Source organism: Pelobates fuscus, chromosome 3, assembly GCF_036172605.1.
Source record: "Pelobates fuscus isolate aPelFus1 chromosome 3, aPelFus1.pri, whole genome shotgun sequence".
NCBI classification, from domain to species: domain Eukaryota; kingdom Metazoa; phylum Chordata; class Amphibia; order Anura; family Pelobatidae; genus Pelobates; species Pelobates fuscus.
In genome coordinates, this window is record NC_086319.1 from 86,935,666 (window position 1) to 86,959,693 (window position 24,028).

At 39.9% G+C, this 24,028-nt stretch overlaps 1 protein-coding gene across 1 annotated transcript in view; it reads right to left on the minus strand.

Moving 5' to 3' along the window:
- The window catches only part of LOC134600827 (uncharacterized), a 46,169-nt gene extending 22,775 nt beyond the window's left edge, over positions 1–23,394 (minus strand). The window contains exons 1-9 of the mRNA XM_063445215.1: positions 23,288–23,394; positions 23,131–23,156; positions 21,566–21,622; positions 19,923–19,979; positions 18,898–18,942; positions 17,885–17,950; positions 12,834–12,881; positions 5,415–5,459; positions 3,589–3,627 (exon numbers count right to left, since the gene is read on the minus strand). Coding sequence (XP_063301285.1) covers positions 3,589–3,627; positions 5,415–5,459; positions 12,834–12,881; positions 17,885–17,950; positions 18,898–18,942; positions 19,923–19,979; positions 21,566–21,622; positions 23,131–23,156; positions 23,288–23,354 — 450 coding nt within the window. The 5' untranslated portion in view covers positions 23,355–23,394. The remainder of the gene's footprint in view (positions 1–3,588; positions 3,628–5,414; positions 5,460–12,833; positions 12,882–17,884; positions 17,951–18,897; positions 18,943–19,922; positions 19,980–21,565; positions 21,623–23,130; positions 23,157–23,287) is intronic.
- Between the last annotated feature and the right edge of the window lie 634 nt (positions 23,395–24,028).

Consider the following 24,028-nt stretch of genomic DNA (forward strand, 5'->3'; position numbering starts at 1 on the left):
AAACCTGCCAAGAGACGGCCGCCCACCAAAACTCACTGACCAGTCAAGGAGGGTACTAATCAGAGAGGCAGCACAGAGACCTAAGGTAACCCTGGAGGAGCTGGAGTATCTGTACATAGGACGACAATAAGCCGTATGCTCCATAGAGTTGGGCTTTATGGCAGTGTGGCCAGAAGAAAGCCATTACTTTCAGTAAAAAACGAAATGGCACATTTTGAGTTTGTGAAAAGGCATGTGGGAGATTCCCAAAATGTATCGAGGAAGGTGCTCTGGTCTGATGAGACTAAAATTGAACTTTTTGGCCATTAAAGAAAATGCTATGTCTGGCGCAAACCTAACACCTCACATCACCCAAAGAACATCATCCCCACAGTGAAACATGGTGGTGGCAGCATCATGCTGTGGGGATGTTTTTCAGCAGCCGGGACTATCAAACTGGTCAGAGTTGAGGGAAAAACATGGATGGTGCTAAATACAGGGATATTCTTGAGCAAAACCTGTACCACTCTGCGTGATTTGAGGTTAGGATGGAGGTTCACCTTCCTGCACGACAATGACCCCAAACACACTGCTAAAGCAACACTTGAGTGGTTTAAGGGGAAACATGTAAATGTGTTGGAATGGCCTAGTCAAAGCCCAGACCTCAATCCAATAGAAAATCTGTGGTCAGACTTAAAGATTGCTGTTCACAAGCGCAAACCATCCAACCTGAAGGAGCTGGAGCAGTTTTGCAAAGAGGAATGGGCAAAAATCCAAGTGGTAAGATGTGACAAGCTCATAGAGACTTATCCAAAGCGACTTGGAGCTGTGATTGCCGCAAAAGGTGGCTTTACAAAGTATTGCCTTTAGGGGGGTGAATAGTTATGCACATTGACCTTTTCTGTTATTTTGTCCCGTTTGTTGTTTGCTTCACAACAAAAAAACAAAAAAAATATTGTATCTTCAAAGTTATTCATTCTTAGCACCTTTTCACATTTCTGACTGCGATCTTGATTCCCAACTTTATTCCATGTCTTCAGCCTCTCTTTACACAAGCTCTGCTTCCTACAAGTGTTTCATAATTTTTTAAAACGTGTCCTTCCTTATATTATGTATGATATTGTACCCAACCATTACAATATACACTCCAAGCTAACAGACTATGTATAAATTGATGTATTTTTGTGTATTGTGCTTACAGCCAAAATTACAAATCTCCTTCTCAACCATGGCCTTGTTAATGATGACAGTATTTATTATTTATTAATAAGAACATGTTGATTATTTGAAAACCAATTGGCAAAATAAAGGACTAAGTTCTCAACATACATTTATTCTCTTAATTGTCAGCTCACCAAGTCACTGCATAGTGAACAGGGGTGGCACCAGAAATTTTGGGGCCCCTGACAAAGCACAAGGTCTGAGCCACCCCCGCACACCCCCTAACCCTCTGGCCTGCCCACGAGTGGTGTGTATAGTGGAAATGAATTAAAAAATGTGTAATGGATGTAGTGTTTGTGTGTATTAGATACTGTTTGTGCAGTGAATGCAAAGTGTGTGTATAGTGAACACAGAGTGTGTTTGAGTAGTGGATGTAGTGTGTGTACAGTGATGTAGGATATGTTTGTCCAATGGATGTAGTGTTTGTGTGTACTAGATGCAATGTGTTTATTGGATGCAGTGTCTGTAGTGGATGTAGTGTGTGTATTAGACACAGTGTCTCTGTATAGTGAATGCAGAGTGTTTGAATGTGTGGTGGATGTATTGTGTGTACTGTAAATACAGGATGTTTATGTAGGGGATGCTGTGTGTATAGTGAATGCAGAGTGTGTGTCAGTGTAGTGAATGCAGAGTGTGTGTCAGTGTAGTGAATGCAGAGTGTGTGTCAGTGTAGTGAATGCAGAGTGTGTGTTAGTGTAGTAAATGCAGTGTGTGTATCAGTGTAGTGAATGCAGTGTGTGTGTTACAGTGTTAGTGTAGTGAATGAAGAGTGTGTGTTAGTGTAGTGAATGCAGTGTGTGTGTGTGTGTGTTTACTAGTGTATGCTTTTTCCCCTACCCCCACATTAAATCCCCAACATTAAATCTAATAACTCTTATTCCCCCTCCCTGTTTTTTACCTGGTCCAGGGAGGTGGGAGATTCCATCCCTGGTGGTCCGGTGGCATGGTGGGGCCCCCCTGGCTCCCTGTACTTGCAGAGGGAGCCCAGCAGACTGCAGGAGCACATTACAGCTCTTCCCTCTCTCTAACTCCCGCGTGCGTGCCGTGCGGAGCGTTGCCATGGTAACCCGTGGCAACTCTCTGATGGCCACACGTCTCGCGGGAGTTAGAGAGAGGGAAGAGCTGTAATGTGTTCCTGCAGCCTGCTGGCCCCCCTCTGCATGTATGGGGAGCCGGGGGGCCCACGGCTGCACATATTTGTAGTGATTAAGACCTGCAGTTGTTATGGTACTGCAGTCTTCTATTCCTTTCCCAATAGCTGAGCATAAGTGATTATAACTGCAGGTAGGGTGTAGAGGAATAGTGTAGATTAATGCAGTTTCCAAGACGATTCTCCCCAGCATGTAAAATATCCCCCAAGCATGAGCCTAGACTTCATGAAGGGTATAACAGGAATTAACTTTATTGACGCCACACTGGCTTTTATGGAATTCCTCCTGCCAGAGAGCCCACAGTAAACAAAAGGAACAACCAATCAGTATGTACAATACACTCAGACACTCCCAGCAATTACACACAAACCCTCCCCTTTGCCTGTGGTACAATTATCTCAACACAAAAAAATAACTTACTTATCACAGGCAGAAAATATACAGTTTTTACAAAATATTAATAACTTCCAAAATATACATGCCATTCACATAAAACATACATTTTCAGAATCAGCATACTTGGAATATACACATACTCAAAAATCAGGGCAATCGGTTCAGGGGTTAAAAAGTTAAGGGAAAGTCTTATTTGACCGACCGCAAGCACGTTTTCATGCCCAAAAGAGGTCCATGGATTTGGACTGTGTGGTCAGTCTATTTTACACTGAGAAAATGACTAAGTCCCATTCGAATGAGCGTTTGAATCTTAGTCTCCAGCCGCAGTGTTGAAGCGAAGGAGAAGGTAAGGGTCAGCGGTGTTCATGCAATTGGTAGCCGAAAACAGTTCCATAGATTTGGCTGCACACACCGCTGACCGCGTTCAAATTAGTTAAAATGGCCGCCGCCACTTGTTCGATTTTCGAATGGCGGCCACTTCGACTACTTCGGCACTTCGACTGCATCCGAAGTGCCATTTTAAAAGTACAAATCCTTTCTCTGGGAGTTAAAGGGCCAGCAGCAGCACAATAAAAATCCATTATGCCCAAATAAACGAATACAGCTGAAAGTCATGAATAAACAGAAGAAAATGCAGAAAATAAGTCTATTTTCTTCACAGCAATCATCGCTATATACATGTGCAGAGAAGGAATTAAGGAATATTAATTTCCATAGCTAATCTCTATCTTTGCAAACTAATGGCTTAATCTTTTTTTCTTTGTAAACTCTTTTTTTGATATGTATATAAGGCACCTGTTTATCAATATTTCAACGTTTACATTTACAGTTTCAAGCTTACCTTGCAAAATAAATTTGTAAGAGCATCTGGAATATTTTTCTAAACAAATAAAAGAAAATTTTGTTTTATTTTTTAAAACTTCATATATACTTTAAGTTAAAAGAAAGAAAGAATAATCTATACATTTTGATGCTCATATCATGAGGCATTAATCAAGTACGGAATACAAAAAATGTGGGAACTTTTCAAGATCAGCTCATTTCCTGGAGCATAACTATCATTCCTGAAATGTTAAATGTTTTAAAAAAAACATTTACTACTGACTATTTCTTGCTCCCACTATGGACTCATTACAAACATTCTCATTTATCACTAAAGTGGCTGTTGTTAACCTTTGTGAGTAGCGACTGTTTCTAAACCACAGAATTTCATCCATCAATGACTGAATTACAGACTGATGTTACTTTTAATGGAGGGCTCATAAACTGGCAGGCTTTTTTGACAGCTCCCAGACTTTAGGACCATGCAGGGAGCATTGTTGAAGTGCTCCCTACATGGTCCTAGTGCTGCAAACTGAAAACTCATCTAATGATATGTTCATTACAGTGTGACGACAGACATATTTTTTGCACATAATTGATATTGAGCAGTCACGTGCATAAAGGGTTTAACTAGTCCCCGCACAAAGTGCAAATATCTCTGTATGGTGTGCCGTATTTCAAAAATGCTGCACATGCAGATTCCTACCACCATGACCATTACCAAAAGCAGAAGTGGTCATGGGTGTTATAGTACCCATTAACAATTTGATAACTCTTCTCCAGGAGTTATGATTACTGAGACTTAGGTATTGAACATAATTTATATGGCACATTAACTGATAAAAAAATTGTAAATTGTGTCAAAAAGTTTTAGAATTCTGAGATTGTGATTGCTTTAATATCGGTAACATGTCAATAAATATTTGCTAAGGCTCTGATTTGCCTTTATAATAGCACATACACCATTTTTTATTTATTTATACATGTAATGCATGTATGTTTCTTAAACGTGCACTCATTGAAATTTTAGGAGATCATCAATGTGTATGAAATTTCAAAATCTGAAACGGCCAATCAACATATCACGAAACAAAAAACTCGATGAACATTTTGTTAGTTTTGTGATTTGTACTACTTGCCTGCCAGCAGCACTAGGGGCAAAAAAAGAAGAATGGGAAAGGTAGGAAAAATCAAATTGTCTGAAAAAAGGTTCATAGGTTAAATTCGGCTGAGATTCATATTTTTTTCACCAACAAATTGAATCATATGAATCAAATGTTTTATCTGTGCATAGTTCTGATATTCATACACTGTGTGTGTGTGTGTGGGGGGGGGGGGGGGGGGGGAGGGGAAGGGAATCTGAAATGATTTGCTCTTTCAAATCATTTTACAAGAGTTTAGTATCAGTGTACAAAAATGTAATACAATGCATGTTGATACTGCACATTTCATTACTTGCAGCAACTGCCTTACTCAAACCCATAGCATGCATTATAATAGAATGGCATGTCAAACACATTCATATTCTGTAAAGGCAAAAAAGCTGTTGTTAAAAAACAAAAAAAAACACAACTGTCAGGAAATTCAGATTGCACTTGGAGGCTCGTTTAGAAGCACAGGCATATTAACATGGCTTGAAAACATGATTGTTATTATAATTAGCAAATTTCCCAAAAGACTATTATGGTAAGGGAATAAACCCCAAATAGGGTGGTAAAAGGTGTCCCACAATAAAGCACCCTCTGCATTTAATGAAACCACCTGGACCCTAAAAATTATGGCCATGATACAGAGATACAAACATATTAAAAGAAGACAATTTATATTGAAAAATGTGATACATACACCCGCAAGATCCTTGAGACAGTCGGACGTTAAGAGACCTTCGAGCTGCAATTGAAATAAGTAAAAGTAAAGTAATCATCTGTTCTCAATAAAAGTTAAGCAATTAAATAAATGCTGTAATTTTTTTTTTCTAATCATTTGAAGTCTCACTTTTTTTTTTTTTTTTTTTTTTGGAGAAATAAATTGTATTAATGAATGAACATCTCAAAACAAGACTCGTGTTTATGTGCAGTGTCAATCACTTAAAAAAATAGTAGTAAATATGCATTATTTTCTAAACATGGTGTACAAATTAATGTCAATATGAATCTGAATCTTCATAGAGGTTATACAATTAATGTACTCTATAAACTGTAAGTGAGAGAATAGTGCAGCAGAATTAAATTATAATGAATTTTCACCCTGCTGCCCATTCATTTGGTCCTTACCTGGTAATACTTGGTGACATTTTTTAAGGTCGTATTTTATAACTTTTAGTTTTTTTTTATGTGATTACCAGTACTACAGCTTCACTATCCACGGAAAGACTGATAAATCTAATTATTAGTTTGTCCCTTTGTATTTTCTACAGTAATTTATTGTAACATGCATTTTATTAAATGCTTTGTGGTAATCACGTTACTAGCATGAAAATGCTAAATGCAGGATTTAAGTTTGGAAACAAAACAGTAAAACTGGAAATATGATATGGCTGTGATGTTTCCTTGAGTGTATTAATCGTGGGGCAGTCCACCTCCAGTTGACAGATGTTAAGGTTGTTCATGGAGTACCCCCCTCATGCCAGAGCAGGCTGGTACCTACCAGTGGTGGTTGCAGAATGGAAAATTCCTGCTCTGCAAATTAAGATCTTGCAGGTGGACCTTGTGGGAGATAAGGGAGTTGATGGAATCAATCTGTACCTTGCTTGCATAGCTCCCTAACCATCCTGTGCCAATGCGGTGAGCTGGGATCTAACACCCCAGCCCTAGCATTAGTATAGAGCTGCATGGAGCTGTAGAATCAGTTCAAATATTGATCCCAACTGAAAATCACCAAACAGTAGATATACCGATTTCCATAAAAATCAAATGTGTGTGTTTGAATATGAGTATGTGTGTATGAATATGTGTGTTTAAATGATTATGTATGTGTGTATATGCATATGAATGTGAGTGTGTGTGAATATGCATGTGTTTATTTATTCATTTGAGTAAGTGCATATGAATCTGAGTGTGTATGTGTCAGTATACAAGTGTCTGTATGAATGTGTGTTTGTAAATGTGAGTGTGTGTATTGATAATTTCCCTCATAAATAATATATATTTATGCTCCTGGTGCCAATATACATTCCTCACTGGTTGCTAGATAACCTAGGGCAGTGATGGGAAACATTTTGGAGCCTGAGTGCCCAAACCACACTACAAACCAACTTTTTTTCCTTCAAAGTGCCAACATGGCAATTATACACACTGACACTCACAGATACACAGACACTCACAGACAGGGGTGGGCTGGGCCGGGGGGCAGAGAGGCAGGGAGGCAGGGAGGCAACTGCCCCCAGGCCGCCCTAAATTCTTTTAAGACCGGTCGCGGCGGGCCGGTCCGAATGCTGCAGCCGCCTGAGCGCTCTGTTAAGAGCCTCAGGCAGCTGCAGCACATCTTCTCCCCTCCCCTCCCCTGTAGTGTGGCCGAGCTCCTCTCCGGTCCGCGGTGCCCGGCCGGAGTGATAGGAAGGCGCACGCTCAGTGTGCACTTCCTGTCAGTCCGGCCGGTTACAGGAAACAGAAACTCCTGTTCCGCGCAGAGTCAAGGTTTCCTGTAACCGGCCGGACTGACAGGAAGGGCACACTGAGCGTGCACCTTCCTATCACTCCGGCCGGGCACCGCGGACCGGAGAGGAGCTCGGCCACGCTACAGGGGAGGGGAGCAAGAATAGGGGAGGGGGGGAGTAGGGGGAGGGGAGAGTAAGAAGAGAGGGGGGAGTAAGAAGAGGGGAGGGGAGAATAAGAAGAGGGGGGAATAAGAAGAGGGGGGAGTAAGAAGGAGGGGAGATAAGAAAAAGAGGGGGGTAAGAAGAAGAAGGGGTGAGTAAGAAAAAGAAGGAGGAGTAAGAAAAAGAGGGGGGAGTAATAAAAAGAAGGGGGTAAGAAGAAGAGTGGGGGTAAGAAGGGGGAGTAAGAAGAAGGGGGGAGTAAGAAGGAGGGGAGATAAGAAAAAAGAGGGGGTAAGAAGAAGAAGGGGGAGTAAGAAAAAGAGTGGGGAGTAAGAAGAAGAGGGGGGTAAGAAGAAGAAGGGGGTAAGAAGAAGGGGGAGTAAGAAGAAGAGGGGGGAGTAAGAAGAAGAAGGGGAGTAAGATGGGGTAAGAAGAAGAAGGGGGTAAGAAGAAGAAGTGGGGGTAAGAAGAAGGGGTAAGAAGAAGAAGAAGGAAGAAGGGGGAGTAAGAAGAAGTAGGAGGGTTAAGAAGAAGAAGAGGGGGTAAGAAGAAGGGGGGAGTAATAAGAAGAAGGGGGAGTAAGAAGAAGGGGGAGCAATAAGAAGAAGGGGGAGTAATAAGAAGAAGGGGGTAAGAAGAACAGGTGGGGGAGTAAGAAGAACAAGTGGGGAGTAAGAAGAACACAGGGAGGAGGGGGTAAGAAGAACACAGGGGGGGTGAGGAGAACACATAGAGGGGGAGGAGTGAGAAGAACAGAGGGAGGGGGGAATGAGAAGAGCACATGGAGGGTGGGTGGGTGTTAGAAGAGACCGCTAGGGGAGGGTGGGGGAGAGGAGAGACCACTAAGGGGCAGGGGAGCGCTCTAAGGGACAGATGGGACAGCTCTATAGGACAGGGGGCAAGACAGGGAGCACTTTCACACTACGCGCACACACACACACACACACAATGCATCCCTATACATACACAGAAACACACAATGCATCCCTATACATACACAGAAACACAACATGCTTCCCTTACACACAGAGAAACACACAATGCATCCATTACACACACACACAATGCAACCCTTACACACAAAGACAATGCATCCTTTGTACACATTCACAGAAACAGACAATGCAAACCCTTACACACACATGCAAACACACACACACTGCTTTTCTTACATACATACAGAAACACAATGCATCTCTTACACTCAAAGCACACACATACAGACACACACCTTGCATCCCTTATGCATACAAACACAGATTCACACAATGCATCCCTTACACGCAACCAGAAACACACAATACATCCCTTATGCACAAATACGCACTGCTTCCACTACACACAAACACACTGCATCACCTACACAAACTGGTATCCCTATACACTAAATAACATAAGCACACATATTAGATCCTCTACAATAACACATAACACACCCCTACACACTCCACTCCCTGAGAACGAACTCATGAGTGGGTGGAACATATAAGTGGACTTACGAGTGGGCCTTATGGGCATACTCACCGTCAGGCCCTGGGGCCCAGACCTTGAGCTGTGTAAGGGGCCCCCAAAAAATGGACCTGCTTTAAATTCTCCCAGAACATTGAATTTTGTGACCACAGTTGCAAACAGCCTCCAGAGATCCTGTTCTACACCAGACCAGTGGAGCGAAATTGCAGCCCATCATCATCCTCATCTGGTTGTAAGTAGGCAATCTAGTATATTATTAGTGACACTAATCTATAATTTACCTCACATTAAAAGGACACTATAGCTTAATGAAGTGGTTCTGGTGTCTATAGCTGGTCCCTGTAGGCTTTTTAATGTAAACACACACTGTGTGCAGCACTTGCGTTAGTTCATATGGCAGATCATATGGGTGGGGCATTGTGATGTCACATGGGGGCGGCAAATTTTTATTTTGTCTAGTGCGGCAAAAATCCTTGCACCGGCTCTGATCCTGGGCAGGTGACCCACAGGAGGGGAGTGCACTGATTGCACTGCACTCTCCTCCTGCCCAGACCCGTCTTTACTGCAGTGCAAGTGCCCTCTGCCCCTAATTTACAGTGACTCACACTCACAACAAGCAGTGCCTGGAGCCCTTTGCAGAGACGGGAACAAAGAGGTTCTGCGGCAGCTGGCCGTCCTGCAAGCATTACATTAAACAGCTGTTCCCCATGCAGCCACAGGTGGCGCTGTGCTGGGAGAATGTGATTACTCTTCACTTCCTCCCAGCCTACAGAGCAGCGCATGGGAGAGAGAGAGTAGGAGGCATAATTTAATCTTACAATAAATCCTCTAAGCAAATCTTTATAAATTTGGGGGGATCAGCTCTGTTTCCACAGTTTATTGGTGTTTACTCTGATGACTGTATTAATATTGAGGGATGTCTAAGTAGTAACGTCAGTGTGTGTCAGCAGGGCCAGCCGTTGGGGTGTGCACGCTGTGCGGTCACGCAGGGTGCCATGACAACAGAGGCACCCGGTGGTCCACAGGTGCGCACCAGCAGTAGGTGCAGTCAGATCATATCCTCTCCCTCGTGGTTCCGGCGCTCAGTTAGTAAGTCAGAGCACAGGCTCAGAGATTCTCAGCCTGCGCTCTGACAACATTGAAAGTCAGAGCCGTGAAGGAGCGGGTATGACAAAGAGCTACTGATTAGCATAACCTCAATATTTGTTATAAAACCAGGAAAAGGTGGGCATGGATGGTGAACTGATTTGGTGGTGCAATGCCCCCCAGGCCTAAGGCTGCCAGCCCTCCCCTGCTCACAGACACACACACACACACACACACACACACACTCTCAGATACACACACACTCACAGATACAAACTCACAGATACACATACTCACAGATACACAGACACTCAGAGATACACAGACACACTTAGTGCTCTCCATTCTCCTCCTGTCCTTAGTTCTCTCCCATCCTCTTCTGTCCCTTAGTTCTCTCACCTGCCCCATTGTCCCTTAGTGTTCTCCCCTACCCCTCTGTCCCATAGTGCTCTCTCTCTTCCCCTCCCTTAAAGCTGTCCCCTCCATCCTTAGTACTCTCCCCTGCCCCGTCTCATTGTTGTCTCTCCTCTCCCCTCCCCTCTTCCCTTAGTGGTCTCTCCTCCCCCCCTCCTTAAGTGGTCACTCCTTTCCCCTCAGCTATGGCTGCATGCCCACAGAGAGGGCTTGGCATGCCAGCTCTGGCATGCGTGACATAGGTTCGCCATAGCTGACCTAGGGCCTCTGTACAGCTACTTTTGCAGTGAATTTGATAACATTTAGAATTATCATTTAGTAAATAGCCCTGTGGAAATACACATTTCTTAAAATCCCACCAGATTATCAAAAATGATGTCTGTATGTAGGCATAATGCATACATACACAGGCTTTTTTTTTTTTTAATCAGTTATATTAGAAAAGTATGTAGATTAAAATCCTCCAGGGCTCTAGGAAATTGCTAGTTGCAGGTTTCCCGTATGATGCTGGGTACTGACAGGGTCCTGTGCACATCATCCACAGTTGATTAGCTATTTGTTCATCTCTATTATTGCCATGTCTTTTGCAATATGTAGTGCCGATGAGTATGTGTGAATGTGTGTTTAAATAATTATGTGTGTTTAAATAATTATGTGTGTGTGTGTATCACATGACTGTCCGTCACCAGTTTGGAATATGCAGCAGATACAGACAAGGATCCTCTGAGCACATTAAAACAATGCGCAGATCTATGGCCAAGTAGTAATAACCTTCAGAGGAGGCTCTCTGCAAACTGGGGCCTCACGGCCGCCTAAATCACCTTAGGGCAAACTGACATGTTGGGTCCTCAGTCTGTGACCAAGGACCCGAAACAAGAGGGGGCCCGGCGGCTTGCCCAATATGCCACCAGGTGGAAGGCCCCTCCATTCAGTCTGCCATGGGAGGAAAGCACCTTGTACACCCTCCGGTCTGCAGCTCCTCCGGGTGCAGAGCTGCAGACTGAGGTGTCTCGCGACCTCCAGCAAATCAGAGCATTGCTGCAGGTTACCGCAGAAGGCTCTTAAACTTCTGGAGATATGTACCTCCTTGTCTGCAGCTCTGCACCCGACGGAGCTGCAGACCAGATAGGAATCCACAGGACCACCAGGGGAATAAATCTGGGATAAAAAGTATGTTTGACTACCCACCTTATACACACAATGCAACCCCTATTTATTTTCACTTTGGTTGTTAGTGGGGGCCTCATGTTTAAGTTTTGCCTAATGCCTAAGTCTAGAGCCACCACTGATCACCTTCACCACTGCTATGTATATTACAGGTGAAAAACAGTGAGACAGACAGATGTACAGTAATTACATGTGCAGGGCCAGATTTACATTACTTTCTACCCAAAGGCCAGCTTCCAAAATACACCCCCTTCACTTCATATATACTTATATTCAAGCAGTTTGGTGTTTTGTGACTGTATTTGTGCATGCATCTAAATAGGAGATGTGGAGTTAGTAGCTATAGACAGAGACGTGACGGCTGCTTGAACTACACAGTTTCATACCCAGAGAAAGCCCTCATGGGTGTCAGTTTTATAGTCAGTGGGGCGTCAGTGGGTCATTCTCATCCTGTTTTATTAACGTGCCTTCTGATGAAACAGGCACTTTAATAAAACAGGGCACAAGGTAACTTTATAAAATCCTAAAGCAAATCAGCAAGCTTATGTGCGCTAGGTGTCTGTATGGTCTCTTTAATTGAAGAGTGCTATCTTTTTTTGATACTATAAATTAGAAGGAGGGTTAGAGGAGACAAAATGTTCTTAGTTTTTTTTATTATGTTCATAGTTTCTTCATGTTTTTTTTAAGGAGGGGAAGGGCATGTACTTGCGTACTGGCATCAGAGGGACCTTATGATTCATGTGATTTTAACACAGTCAGACATTGTAATTCTATTTGTAACAGTTACAATTATGTATATAACAATAACATATGCTGCAGCATTGTATAATAGGTAAATCAAGACAAACAAATAATTCTGCATGTGAATAGAGCCCTGTCTAATCGAGAAAAACAAAAAAATTTTATAAAGCAAATTTAGTTTATTATTTACTAAATAAGCTACTTTTTATTTCAGACATAATACTTTTATACACACTGCAGATTATGTTCCCTATATAGCAAAATAACTTTCAATTTATTATCGGTGTTTTCTCTAATGGCTTTCTAAATGTAAAGAAATTTTACATCTCTAAACAGGGGTATTTCTCATACTATGTTGTTTTTTTTTCCAATAAATGTTTTAAACTTGTGATTTGCAATGTAACTTGACAATTATGACAAAAAAAGCAAAGTAGCAAAAAAATACATATTTTCTGGGGTTTTTCAGCATTTTTGCACAAAGTTTTAAAACTCACAAAAGTCATTACTTAGTGAATATTCAACACGTAGCATATACTATCATAAAAGAGTACATTATCTGTCTTTATAAGCAGGAGGGGGATAGTAACATTAACTTTAACACAAACATTAAGGAAACATTAACAACTTACAGAATGACATAACGCATCTAGAACAGGTTTCCCAATTCCTATTCCATCCTGCAAAATATCAAGTAAAGAACTTACAATAGATAGCAATTACCAAGTACAACAAATATTTGGATTTGAAAGAATATATTACATTTATTGTTGCTTTTGACTTATTGTTAGACTTATGCTGTGCAGCTGAATTCCGTATCTCTGAAACACCATGCAGACTTAACTTACCAAACAACTAGCATGATGGGCAGATATGTTAATTTGAGTTGTTATTCTGAATTCCAACCATGGCGGAAAAATAATTATTAAAAAAAGATGATTGATGGAACAAAGATGATTGATGGCTACGGGACAGCAACTAACTGTTGTTTTTATTCACAGATCAAACGAGGTTTGACCAATGGAGGGAAAAAAGTGGAACAGTAAGAAAATCGGTATTTACATATTATATATATATATATATATATATATATATATATATATATATATATATAAAAATATATTAAAGGATCACTATAGGGTCAGGAACACAAACATGTATTCCTGACCCTATAGTGAAAACCCACTATTTAGGTGGCTTGCCCCCCCCTTAGACACCTTAGAATGGGTTAAAACTCACCTTAATTTCAGCTCTCAGGCCCCGCCCCCTTGAATTCCATGGGGAAAGAATTGAAATGTTTAAAACCGGCAAGGGGGCAGGGCCAACCAAGTTTTGGCCAATCAGCACCTCCTCATAGAGATGCATTGAAACAATGCATCTCTATGAGGAAAATTCAGCGTTTCCATGCAGAGCGTGGGGATGCTGAACGGCAGGGCTACTTACTGTGCAGCCTTGAGCCAGGAAGCCCCTCCAGTGGCCATCTAAGGAGTGGCCACTTGGAAGTGGCCATAGGGGCAATGTAAACATTGCATTTTCTCTGAAAAGGCAGTGTTTACATGAAAATACCTGAAGGGAGCTATTATACATACCAGAACAACTACATAAGCTGTAGTTGTAGTTGTTCTGGTGACCATAGTGTCCCTTTAAAAATGTATAACTATATATATATATATATATATATATATATATATATATATATATTGCTGCTTCTCTTCTTTTTTACTCTATTGGTTACTTTTTCTCACATGATCTGTGAAGCACATGGCAGGAAAATGTACAGTGTACTACTAAATATATTTACTATATACAGTATCTCACAAAAGTGATTACACCCCCACATTTTTGTAAATATTTTATGATATCTTTTCATGTAACAACACTGAAGAAATGACACTCTGCTACAATGTAAAGTAGTACGTGTACAGCCTGTATTACAGTGTAAATTTGCTGTCCCCTCAAAATAACTCAACACACAGCCATTAATGTCTAAACCATTGGCAACAAAAGTGAGTACATTCCTAGGTGGAAATGTCCAAATTGGGCCCAAAGTGTCAATATTTTGTATGGCCACAATTATTCTCCAGCACAGCCTTAACCCTCATGGGTATGGAGTTCACCAGAGCTTCACAGGTTGCCACTCGAGTCCTTTTTCACTCCTCCATGACATGACAACATTACGGAGCTGGTGGATGTTAGAGACCTTGCACTCCCCCATCTTCCATTTGAGGATGCCCCACATATGCTTAATAGGGTTTAGTACTGGAGACATGCTTGGCCAGTCCATCACCTTAACCTTCAGCTTCTTTAGCAAGGGAGTGGTCATCTTGGAGGTGTGTTTGGGTTCGTTATCATGTTGGAATACTTCCTTGCAGCCAAGTCTCTGAAGGGAGGGGATCATGCTTTGCTTCAGTGTGTCACAGTACATGTTGGCATTCATGTTTCCCTCAATTAACTGTAGCTCCCCAGTGCCAGCATCACTCATGCAGGCCCAGACCGTGACACTCCCACCACCATGCGTGACTGTAGGCAAGCACACTTGTCTTTGTACTCCTCACCTGGTTGCTGCCGCACATGCTTGACACCATCTGAACCAAATAAGTTTGTCTTGGTCTAATCAGACCTCAGGACATTCATGTAATCCATGTCCTTAGTCTGCTTGTCTTCAGCAAACTGTTTGCGGGCTTTCTTGTGCATCATCTTTAGAAGAGGATTCCTTCTGGGACGATAGCCATGCAGACCAATTTGATGCAGTCTGCGGGATATGGTCTAAGCACTGACAGGCTGACCCCCCACCCCCTCAACATCTGCAGCAATGCTGGAAGCACTCATACGTCTATTTTCCAAAGACAACCTCTGGATATGACGCTGAGCACGTGCACTCAACTTCTTTGGTCAACCATGGCGAGGCCTGTTCTGAGTGGAACCTGTCCTGTGAAACCGCTGTATGGTCCAGTGGCGGATCCAAGGGGGGACAACGGGGCAATTGCCCCCCCCGAGATTCTCCCCTGCCGGCTAATGCAGGGCTGGCATTGCCCAAGTGCCAGCCCTGCAATGTGCCTGCGGACCGGGGAGGGAGATCAGAGATCAGAGATCTCCCTCCCCAGTCCGCAGGCACTGTGCCGGCAGATGACAAGGGAGAGAGTGAGGACACGGGAGCTCAGCCTGCAGCTCCTCCGGGTCCTCCTCTCGCGAGATTTGGAGCGTTGCCGCAGTTACCACGGCAACGCTCCAAATCTCGCGAGAGTGAACTCTAGCCCTGGAGCGCGGGCTAGAGTTCACTCCTACCACTGGAACCACCAATGAATCCCACTGGGACCACCAGGGAACAAAATATATTTATTTTAATTAAATAAATAAAAAAAACACACACATAAAAAAGCCCCCCATCCTTCTTATCATACACACACATTGCCCCTGCCCTCCATACACACACTGCCCCCATATACACACACATTGCCCCTGCCACCTATACACACACTGCCCCCATATACACACACATTGCCCTGCCCTCCATACACACAGCCACCATATCTTCCCCTGCCCCTGCCCCCCATACACACATTGCCCCATATACTCACACATTGCACCTGTCCCCATATACACACACATTGCCCCTGCCCCCCATACACACACTGCCCCCATACACACACATTGCCCCTGCCCCCCATACACACACATTGTCCCTGCCCCCATATACACACACACATTGCCCCTGCCCCCATACACACACTGCCCCATATACACACACATTGCTCCTATGCACACACTGCCCCATATACATACTGCCCATATACATTGTTCCCCACACACACATAAACTGCCCCCCATACACACACTGCCCCCACACACATACACTGCCCCCACACACACATAAACTGCCCCCCATACACACACTGCCCCCACACACATACAATGCCCCCCACACACACACAAACTGCACCCCATACACACACTACCCCCATACACATACACTGCCCCCACACACACACACTGCCCCCACACACACTGGCCCCCATACACACATTGCCCCCACCCACATACACTGCCCCCGTACACACACACTGCCCCCATACACACACATTGCCCCCCATACACATACATTGCCCCACACATAGCCCCACACATACACTGCCCCCCATACACACATACACTGCAATACAAACACACTGTAACTGTCACACACACATACTGACCTACACACACACAGCAACCCTGACATATACTGCCGCCCTCACTTACACACTGCAACCTTCACACACACACTGCTAACACACTGTCCCCCTCACACACACACACTGCACCCCTTACACATTGCACCACTCACACATACCACTGCTCCTCTGCCCTACTACAGCCCCATTTCCCAGAGGACCTCAGGTAAGTTGTCAAACTGTCTTAAACAGTTTGACTACTTACTCTGGGAGGGGGTCTCGGCACTATTGGCACAATAACCACTACACTGGGCTGTAGTGGTTATTTTGTCTGGATTCGCCACTGGTATGGTCTTGCCCATCATGTTGCAGCTCAGTTTCAGGGTATTGGCAATCTATCTTCTTATAGCCTAGTCCATATTTATGTAGTGCAACAATTCTTTTTTTCAGATCCTCAGAGTTATTTGCCATGAAGTGCCATGTTGAACTTCCAGTGACCAGTATGAGAGAGTGTGAGAGCGATAACACAAAATTTAACACACCTGCTCCCCATTCACACCTGAGACCTTGTAACACTAATGAGTCACATGACACTGGGGAGGGAAAATTACTAATTGGGACCAATTTGGACATTTCCACTTAGGGATGTACTTTTGTTGCCAACGGTTTAGACATTTATGGCTCTGTGTTGAGTTATTTTGAGGGGACGGCAAATTTACACTGTCATACAGACTGTACGCTTACTACTTTACATTGTAGGACAGTGTCATTTCTTCAGTGGTGTCACATGAAAAGATATAATAAAATATTTACAATAATGTGAGGGGTGTACTCACTTTTGTGAGATACTGTATATTTGTGCACCTTTTTTGTTTTCCCAGAATATTTTTTTCAAGGACAAAAATATGCCGAAATGAACCATTACGTGAAGTTAACCATCACACCAAAAATCCTAAACAAAATCTCTGATTCTGGTAAAATAATTCAGCAAAACTAAACTTTCCCATTGTGCATAATTCTATTTGTCATTCAAAAAATATCTTAATAAGAGGATTAGTACAGACTAGTGCAAACAAGCCCAATACCAATCATATTACCCCTATTAAAGTACTATTAAAGTACTAGTCCAACAGTGGAATGAGAAAATCTTAAAAATGGATAATTAAAACTTAACAAAATCCCTATAAGGATGATACAAAAACACACACAAAAAAACATTGCCAGAAAAATGTGATGAAGTTAAAAAATAGAAAATAAATAAAATTGGATAAGCAGATGGATCCTATATAGATAGTCAGAATGATCAGCTTGGAACAGACTAGGTTAAGAGTTTTCTCATTCCAATGTTGGACTAGTACTTTAATAAGGGTAATAGGATTGGTATTGGGCTTGTTTTTCAGTAGTTTGTACTAATCTTCTTATTGAGTTCTGTGTTGGGTTATGCCCTAATCACCCCACAACCACAATAATTAGTAATCATTTTCAATTGCAACAAAGGAATTACAGTAGTATTATAGTAATAGTATACTTACAAAAACACGGAGAACTAAGTCAACAACACGTACAGCCTCTTTAGTAATTTCTTCAAGAGTTGAATCCTAAAATAATATTTATGCTGAATACTAAAGTTTTTTTTTTTTTATATAAAAGCCAGCTTTATTACATTTATGTAGCTTGTTAACATAAAATGTGTTACAAATCATATTATTAAAGGGACACTGTAAACAACATAACCAGTACAGTTCTATGTCAAACCATGGAGACTTTCCCTCCTAAGCAGTAGTGGAAAAGCAAAGTGTACACTTTTGCATTATCAACGTGAAGTCCATCCAACCTGGACACTCCTACTGGCACTCTCAGCCAATTATCACCATCCTGATCCCAGACTGCACTATTACAATATCTAAACACTCTAAGCAACATTGCACGACACTAAGCTGTAAGGGATATATTGATAAGATTGCTCTTTAGAGTAGATCTCACACTACTCCCCCACATAATTATGTATTTTTAAACGTATACATAAAGAAAGAATTAGGGAGCTGTTGTGTTTGGTAACTATCTACGAAACAGCTGTCTAATTTGGTACTCTTAAACACGACAATCCTAAAAAGTAGAACTAAATCAGGGAGCTGTTACGTTTAGTACATAGCTCCCTAAAAAGGTATTTTCACAATGACATTTCCTCATAAAGGTACCACATTAGGAATCTATCTACTAAAGAGTTGAAGACTAAAATTAAGAAGAGCCATTTTTTAAATGAGTTAAAGTTATTATTATTGCAATTTATATAGCGCCAAGTTGGAGGTTGCTTCTATTATAATTAATTTAGAAATCACATTTTAATGTGTATGAGCATTGGTATGGTAGTTCATAGAGCAGTTAATCAAATAGTAGAAAACATTTAGCTTAAATATATATCTGCATAACTGAAACAACTTAGTGAATTAAAAAATATATATGTACATTGTTAGCACTTAGGGGAAAACAAATCTCAACAGCCTTGATATGTAATGATTTGTCTATGTATAGTCTATATACTTACCGCATTTATATTTGCAATTGAATTAACACCACAACCAAGCTGCTTCTGTAAGGAGAATATAGAATAGAATATAATTGATTAATGTGAATATGAAAATTAAAAATGTTTGAAGAAAATAGAGGAGTGATAAATGGGTTTGTGTGTTTGTTAAATATATTTTCAATGAGACTCAATCCATGGTAAACTATTTCAAACGTTAGACTCATTTTCCACAATCATTGAATACAAACCTAACATAGCATAATGTCTAGTAAGTGTTTTGACTCGTGGGAAGTGCCATATTGTGCTGAATTAAGGTTGAGTTGTTGCATAGTGCTTACTGTTTTGTGATGAACCTATCTGTTATCAGTCACATTGAATAGAGCTTTCATGCTATGGGGGACATTTATTAAAGCATAATAAATGTTATTTTAAGTGTAAAGTTCTAAATATTGTTTTAAAGTGGTTGTTTAACTCTTTGTCCCAGAACAGCACATGTTTTTGTCCTGACAACAATTTTCATTAAGTCTCTGAAGATCAAACTAAGTGTTAGTACATTAGAGCTATAGAATATAATATTAATCTTACTACAGTTAGATCTTGGTGCACAACACATCAACAATTCTAGTACTTGCTTTACAGAAGGTAAAAAACTTCCCAGCTATAATTATGTTACAGACACCTTCTTTCTAAGCAGCACAAGTATAATAAATAAGGTTATGTAAGTTAAAATCAGTTCAAACAGAAAACATTTAAATGTACACACACATTGCAAAGTTAGTGTTATCATTTCTAAATGTCAGCTATCCTTTCAGTTTGACTACTCTGGCCTTAAATTTGAAAGGCACTTTGAATTCACTTTGAAGTCTCACTTTAGTAAATAACCCTATATATTACATATCCAAAATCCCACCGAAAACAGAATTTACATGGAATCAAATGGAAACTTTCTACAATCAGCAGTTTAGTTTTATCATAAAACTGAACATTTATGTGCTTTTCTTGAAATGTTAACACATATTTATTGAAAAAAACTGTCTTCTTACCACAACTGGTATCCAAGCATCATTGAGACCATTAAGTAAGTCCCGATCCTTTTCAGGCTGTAGAACCACATAAATGGTTTAGTAAACTAACTTTAAAACACTGAATACAGTATATGTCATTCAAATTGGTTTTGGTCACAAATACTTTTTTTTAATAATCCTTTATGCAGTCCTGTATTTATATGATATATTCTTGCAGATAAGATAAAGCTACTTTTTATTTTTTTCATTTTTAACCACCGCTCACTTCATACACAGTAAAATTTACATTGGTGTTTTTATGTATTTCAGTTTTGAATAAGTAGACCAGTTTTCAGATAGCTCCCAACTTACTGAGAAAATCCAGTGTCATTGATGCACCAGTTGCTTTTATGGACAATAGGAAGACATCTCTGGACCCATCTGACTCAGGCCTTGGGAGAAAATTGGGCGACTTGACTAGACATTTTTGCAATTGTTTGAAGACTTGCTAAGCTAGAAGGACAACATGGCATTTATGCCCTCTATCCAAAGTCTTCCTCAACACAGCCAGCCTATAACCTCGATTTACTATTATTGGATAATTCCCCCAATTAATTGTTTGTTTTTTTACATGCTATAAAAACTATTTTTAAAATGTCAAACAATATCAGCATATTACAAAATAATTTCAAAAGTTTATCCAAAAATATTGTCGCTTAGAAAGCATATCCAACAATATTAATTGAGGCTTATGTTTTATTTTTTATACTCCAGCACTTTGGATCTTAAGAAATGCTGCATAACTTTTCATCATAAATCAACATTGTATCAATGATGGCTATATTGCTGCTTCATTTCAGAACAAATTCCAGGCCTTAAGCATGGAGATTCCCAATATTTACCATACAGTAAGACATCTTGAGGAGGACAGGGATCATATGTTCTCAAAGATGCAACATTTGGATAACAAATTCTCTACACAACAAATGGATTATTCATATATTTTGTCATCACAAGTGTCAGCTGACCACTCAACAAATAAATGCGCACTGAATTGACTGTAGTCTGCCTGGGACTTTTGTTCTAGGTCTGGATGACGATGCCCTAATAATGTTGCGGAGGTGGAGTTACACCTCTGGAAGCAAAGGAGTTGAAGTGTCATACATGTTATGCCAGAAAACGTGAATATTATTGTGACCTGTACTGTGAGTATTACACACACTACAGCTCACAATTAACAATTAAGAAAATGGGATCATTATTAGACCATGGTCTAACCACTTTAACTAAGACAGCAAACAAATAGATTTGTTGATTCTGCCGAGCTATAAAATCTAGTATGTGCTATTCAAACAATGAAGGGCTTCCATCTCATGGTGAAGGACTCAAAGTCCAGATCACAACATCTCTCGTTAGAATATTATTAATATTAATAAGATTTTAATGTTTCATGATTTTCACAGAATATTATTTTTATTATGTTGTCCCACAATTATTCCTACAAAACTCCATATGTGCATCAAAGCAAAACGCTGGGTTTACAGACTCCAAACACCATGACCACTTCAAATCCCTGAAGTAGTAGTAGAGCTTGAAGTCACTCCTTATCCAATATTTGAGAATGTATTTTATGGTGCATTCCTATTTAGGTATAATTTTTACAGAAACATATAATTTCTTACACTTTCTCCGTAGAGACAAAAAAGATTAATCGCAGAATCAGCAAGAGGCGGTGACATCTTTAAAAAAAAAAGAGAGAAAAATCATGAATAAATGTATTTCACAAGTCTTAAGTTTACATGAATGATAATTTGTAGAGGTTTTCAATTTTAACACAACTAATTAGTATTGTCAATTTAAAACTTGTTTAGTAAAACATCTTATGAGAGTCGCGATAGTTGAAGATTATGAAAATATTTAGTTGATAAATCACAAGTTACATATATGATCGTTTTGTAGTGCTGACTATTTGTTTATATTGTGTTAAAGTGCCAATTTCAAACACATATATGTAATATTGAAAAGTGGAAAATATTTTCAATGAGTTAGTCTGTTTTATTACAGCTATTAAGAATGCTAGTATTTGTTAATTGTATCCCAAAATAGAGTTATAAGATTCATTTACTAATTTGCTGTTAGTAGTATTACCTTACAAGTTTGATATGTTTAATGTATAATGATGTAGGATGTGAATTAGCATAAATGCCTTTGTGATACTCTTTGTAACAAATCTCAATTATGGAAGAATGAGTGTAACTAAGGGTCAGGAGTGTCCAGGTTGGTCAAAGAGTAGCTCTCCAGAAAAAGCTTCAAGAGTGTTCAATAACAGATGGAGCCAACCTTCTCCTGTGAAGGATAGGAGTCTATGTCCCTCCATCTTGTCTCACTAATAACCTGCTTCTTGTCTCACTACGCTAGTTTTAGTTATTATGTATATGCAGCAGATATCAAATTTGGTCAAAATAATGCATGTTGCAGGATGTGTTCCCGCAGAAACTTGGGAACCCTGCCAAGAGATAACGCTCAGAAGATTATGTGATCACAGGAATACTATATCAAACTAGTTAGAAATTCTATTTTGACATAAAGCCTTTTTTGTTTGTCTGAACTGCATAAAAAACTTTACTCTCCCAATAAAGTCTCAGAATCATCTTTATACCGACTTGCTGTCTGTGTGTTAAATGATTTCTCTGGACCAGTAACCTAAGCATGCTAATCTGGAAACGTAAATCACACAGAAGTCAGGATTTCCCTGACACTGCCCATCCTTGAATATAAGTTTGGCATAAAACAATCATTGTTTGTGGGTGACATATCATTTGAACTTTTTTTATACTTTTGTCTATTTTAAAACAAATGTAATTACTAGCACATATGAAACCTTTACATGTGGCAACAATATTTGACAAATGTATATTCTATAAAGGAAAAGATAGATTTAATTCAGCTGTAGGTATTTTTTTGGAAATAAACATTACTGTTCTCACTAGACTTCAATTGATCATGGTTGTGCTATCTGAACTGAAAACAGAAAATAATATTAAGAAACTGTAAAAGGGATCAATTCAAACAATTGTTTCCATGATACCAACCTCTATCGAAATCTTTAAAATGTGTAAATATTACATTATTTTTACAAATGAATTAAGATGCACATTGACAGATCGACAGCAAATATATAACAGTTTTATATATAAGAAGGAAAAAAAAGACAAACAAACTTTTAAACATTTTATATTATTGTTACCTCAAATGCGCCTACCAAACAGGTCACTGTATAGAAAAAATAAGGAAGTAAGATTATATACATATATATTGCACATAAAATAAGCATTAATTTCAAATACAAATACAATTAACTGGAACATTAATAATTTATTATAAATACTTAACAAGTTACAAACCTAGTGTATCATCGCCAGCATAGCAGAGGGCAAGCCCACATAAGAAGACAGTCAATAATATTTTCATTGTGTTAAGAGTTTTCAAAGTCTGCAACTGCCTCAGAGTCTATGACTATTAGAGCAACATAAACACCTCGAAAGGCTGCTTCTTTTTATATTGTTCAGATACAATTACATCATCAGATATTAAACATGGGAGCACATTTTTTGTAATCCATCCAAACCACAAACCTCTCTAATGTCAAAAAAATGTATACATATTATTTAAATAGCTGCCATGAAGAAAACATTGTGTATCCGCATCACAGACTCAATGTAAACATTACTTAATTAAGGTATTCTGCAGTCTTATTGAGAAACTGAACACAGTGTAAAATATAGGCAAGCGAGGCCAGTGTGCAGGGAAGTAGAGGGGCATGCTTCTATTTATATTTAGCACAATGTCTATGCTACAAGTGAAAACGATAAAAAGCAGTTGCAAGTAATTCAATGTAAATTTTAAATTAAACAAAAAAAAAGTCAAATTGTAAAAAAAATCTCTAAGTCATCTATGTTTTGAGTTTTGCTGTTTTGGCCTACAGTTTGATTCATTGTGTGCGAAATTGGCAAATTCAACTGGTAAAGCCTAAAGAAATTGTTTTGCTATTCGCTAAAGCATACCGCATTATTTCAGATATTTTTTTGATTCCAATTCTGTCAATTTAGTTATGATATGAAATAAGCATATTTAATGTAAAGCGT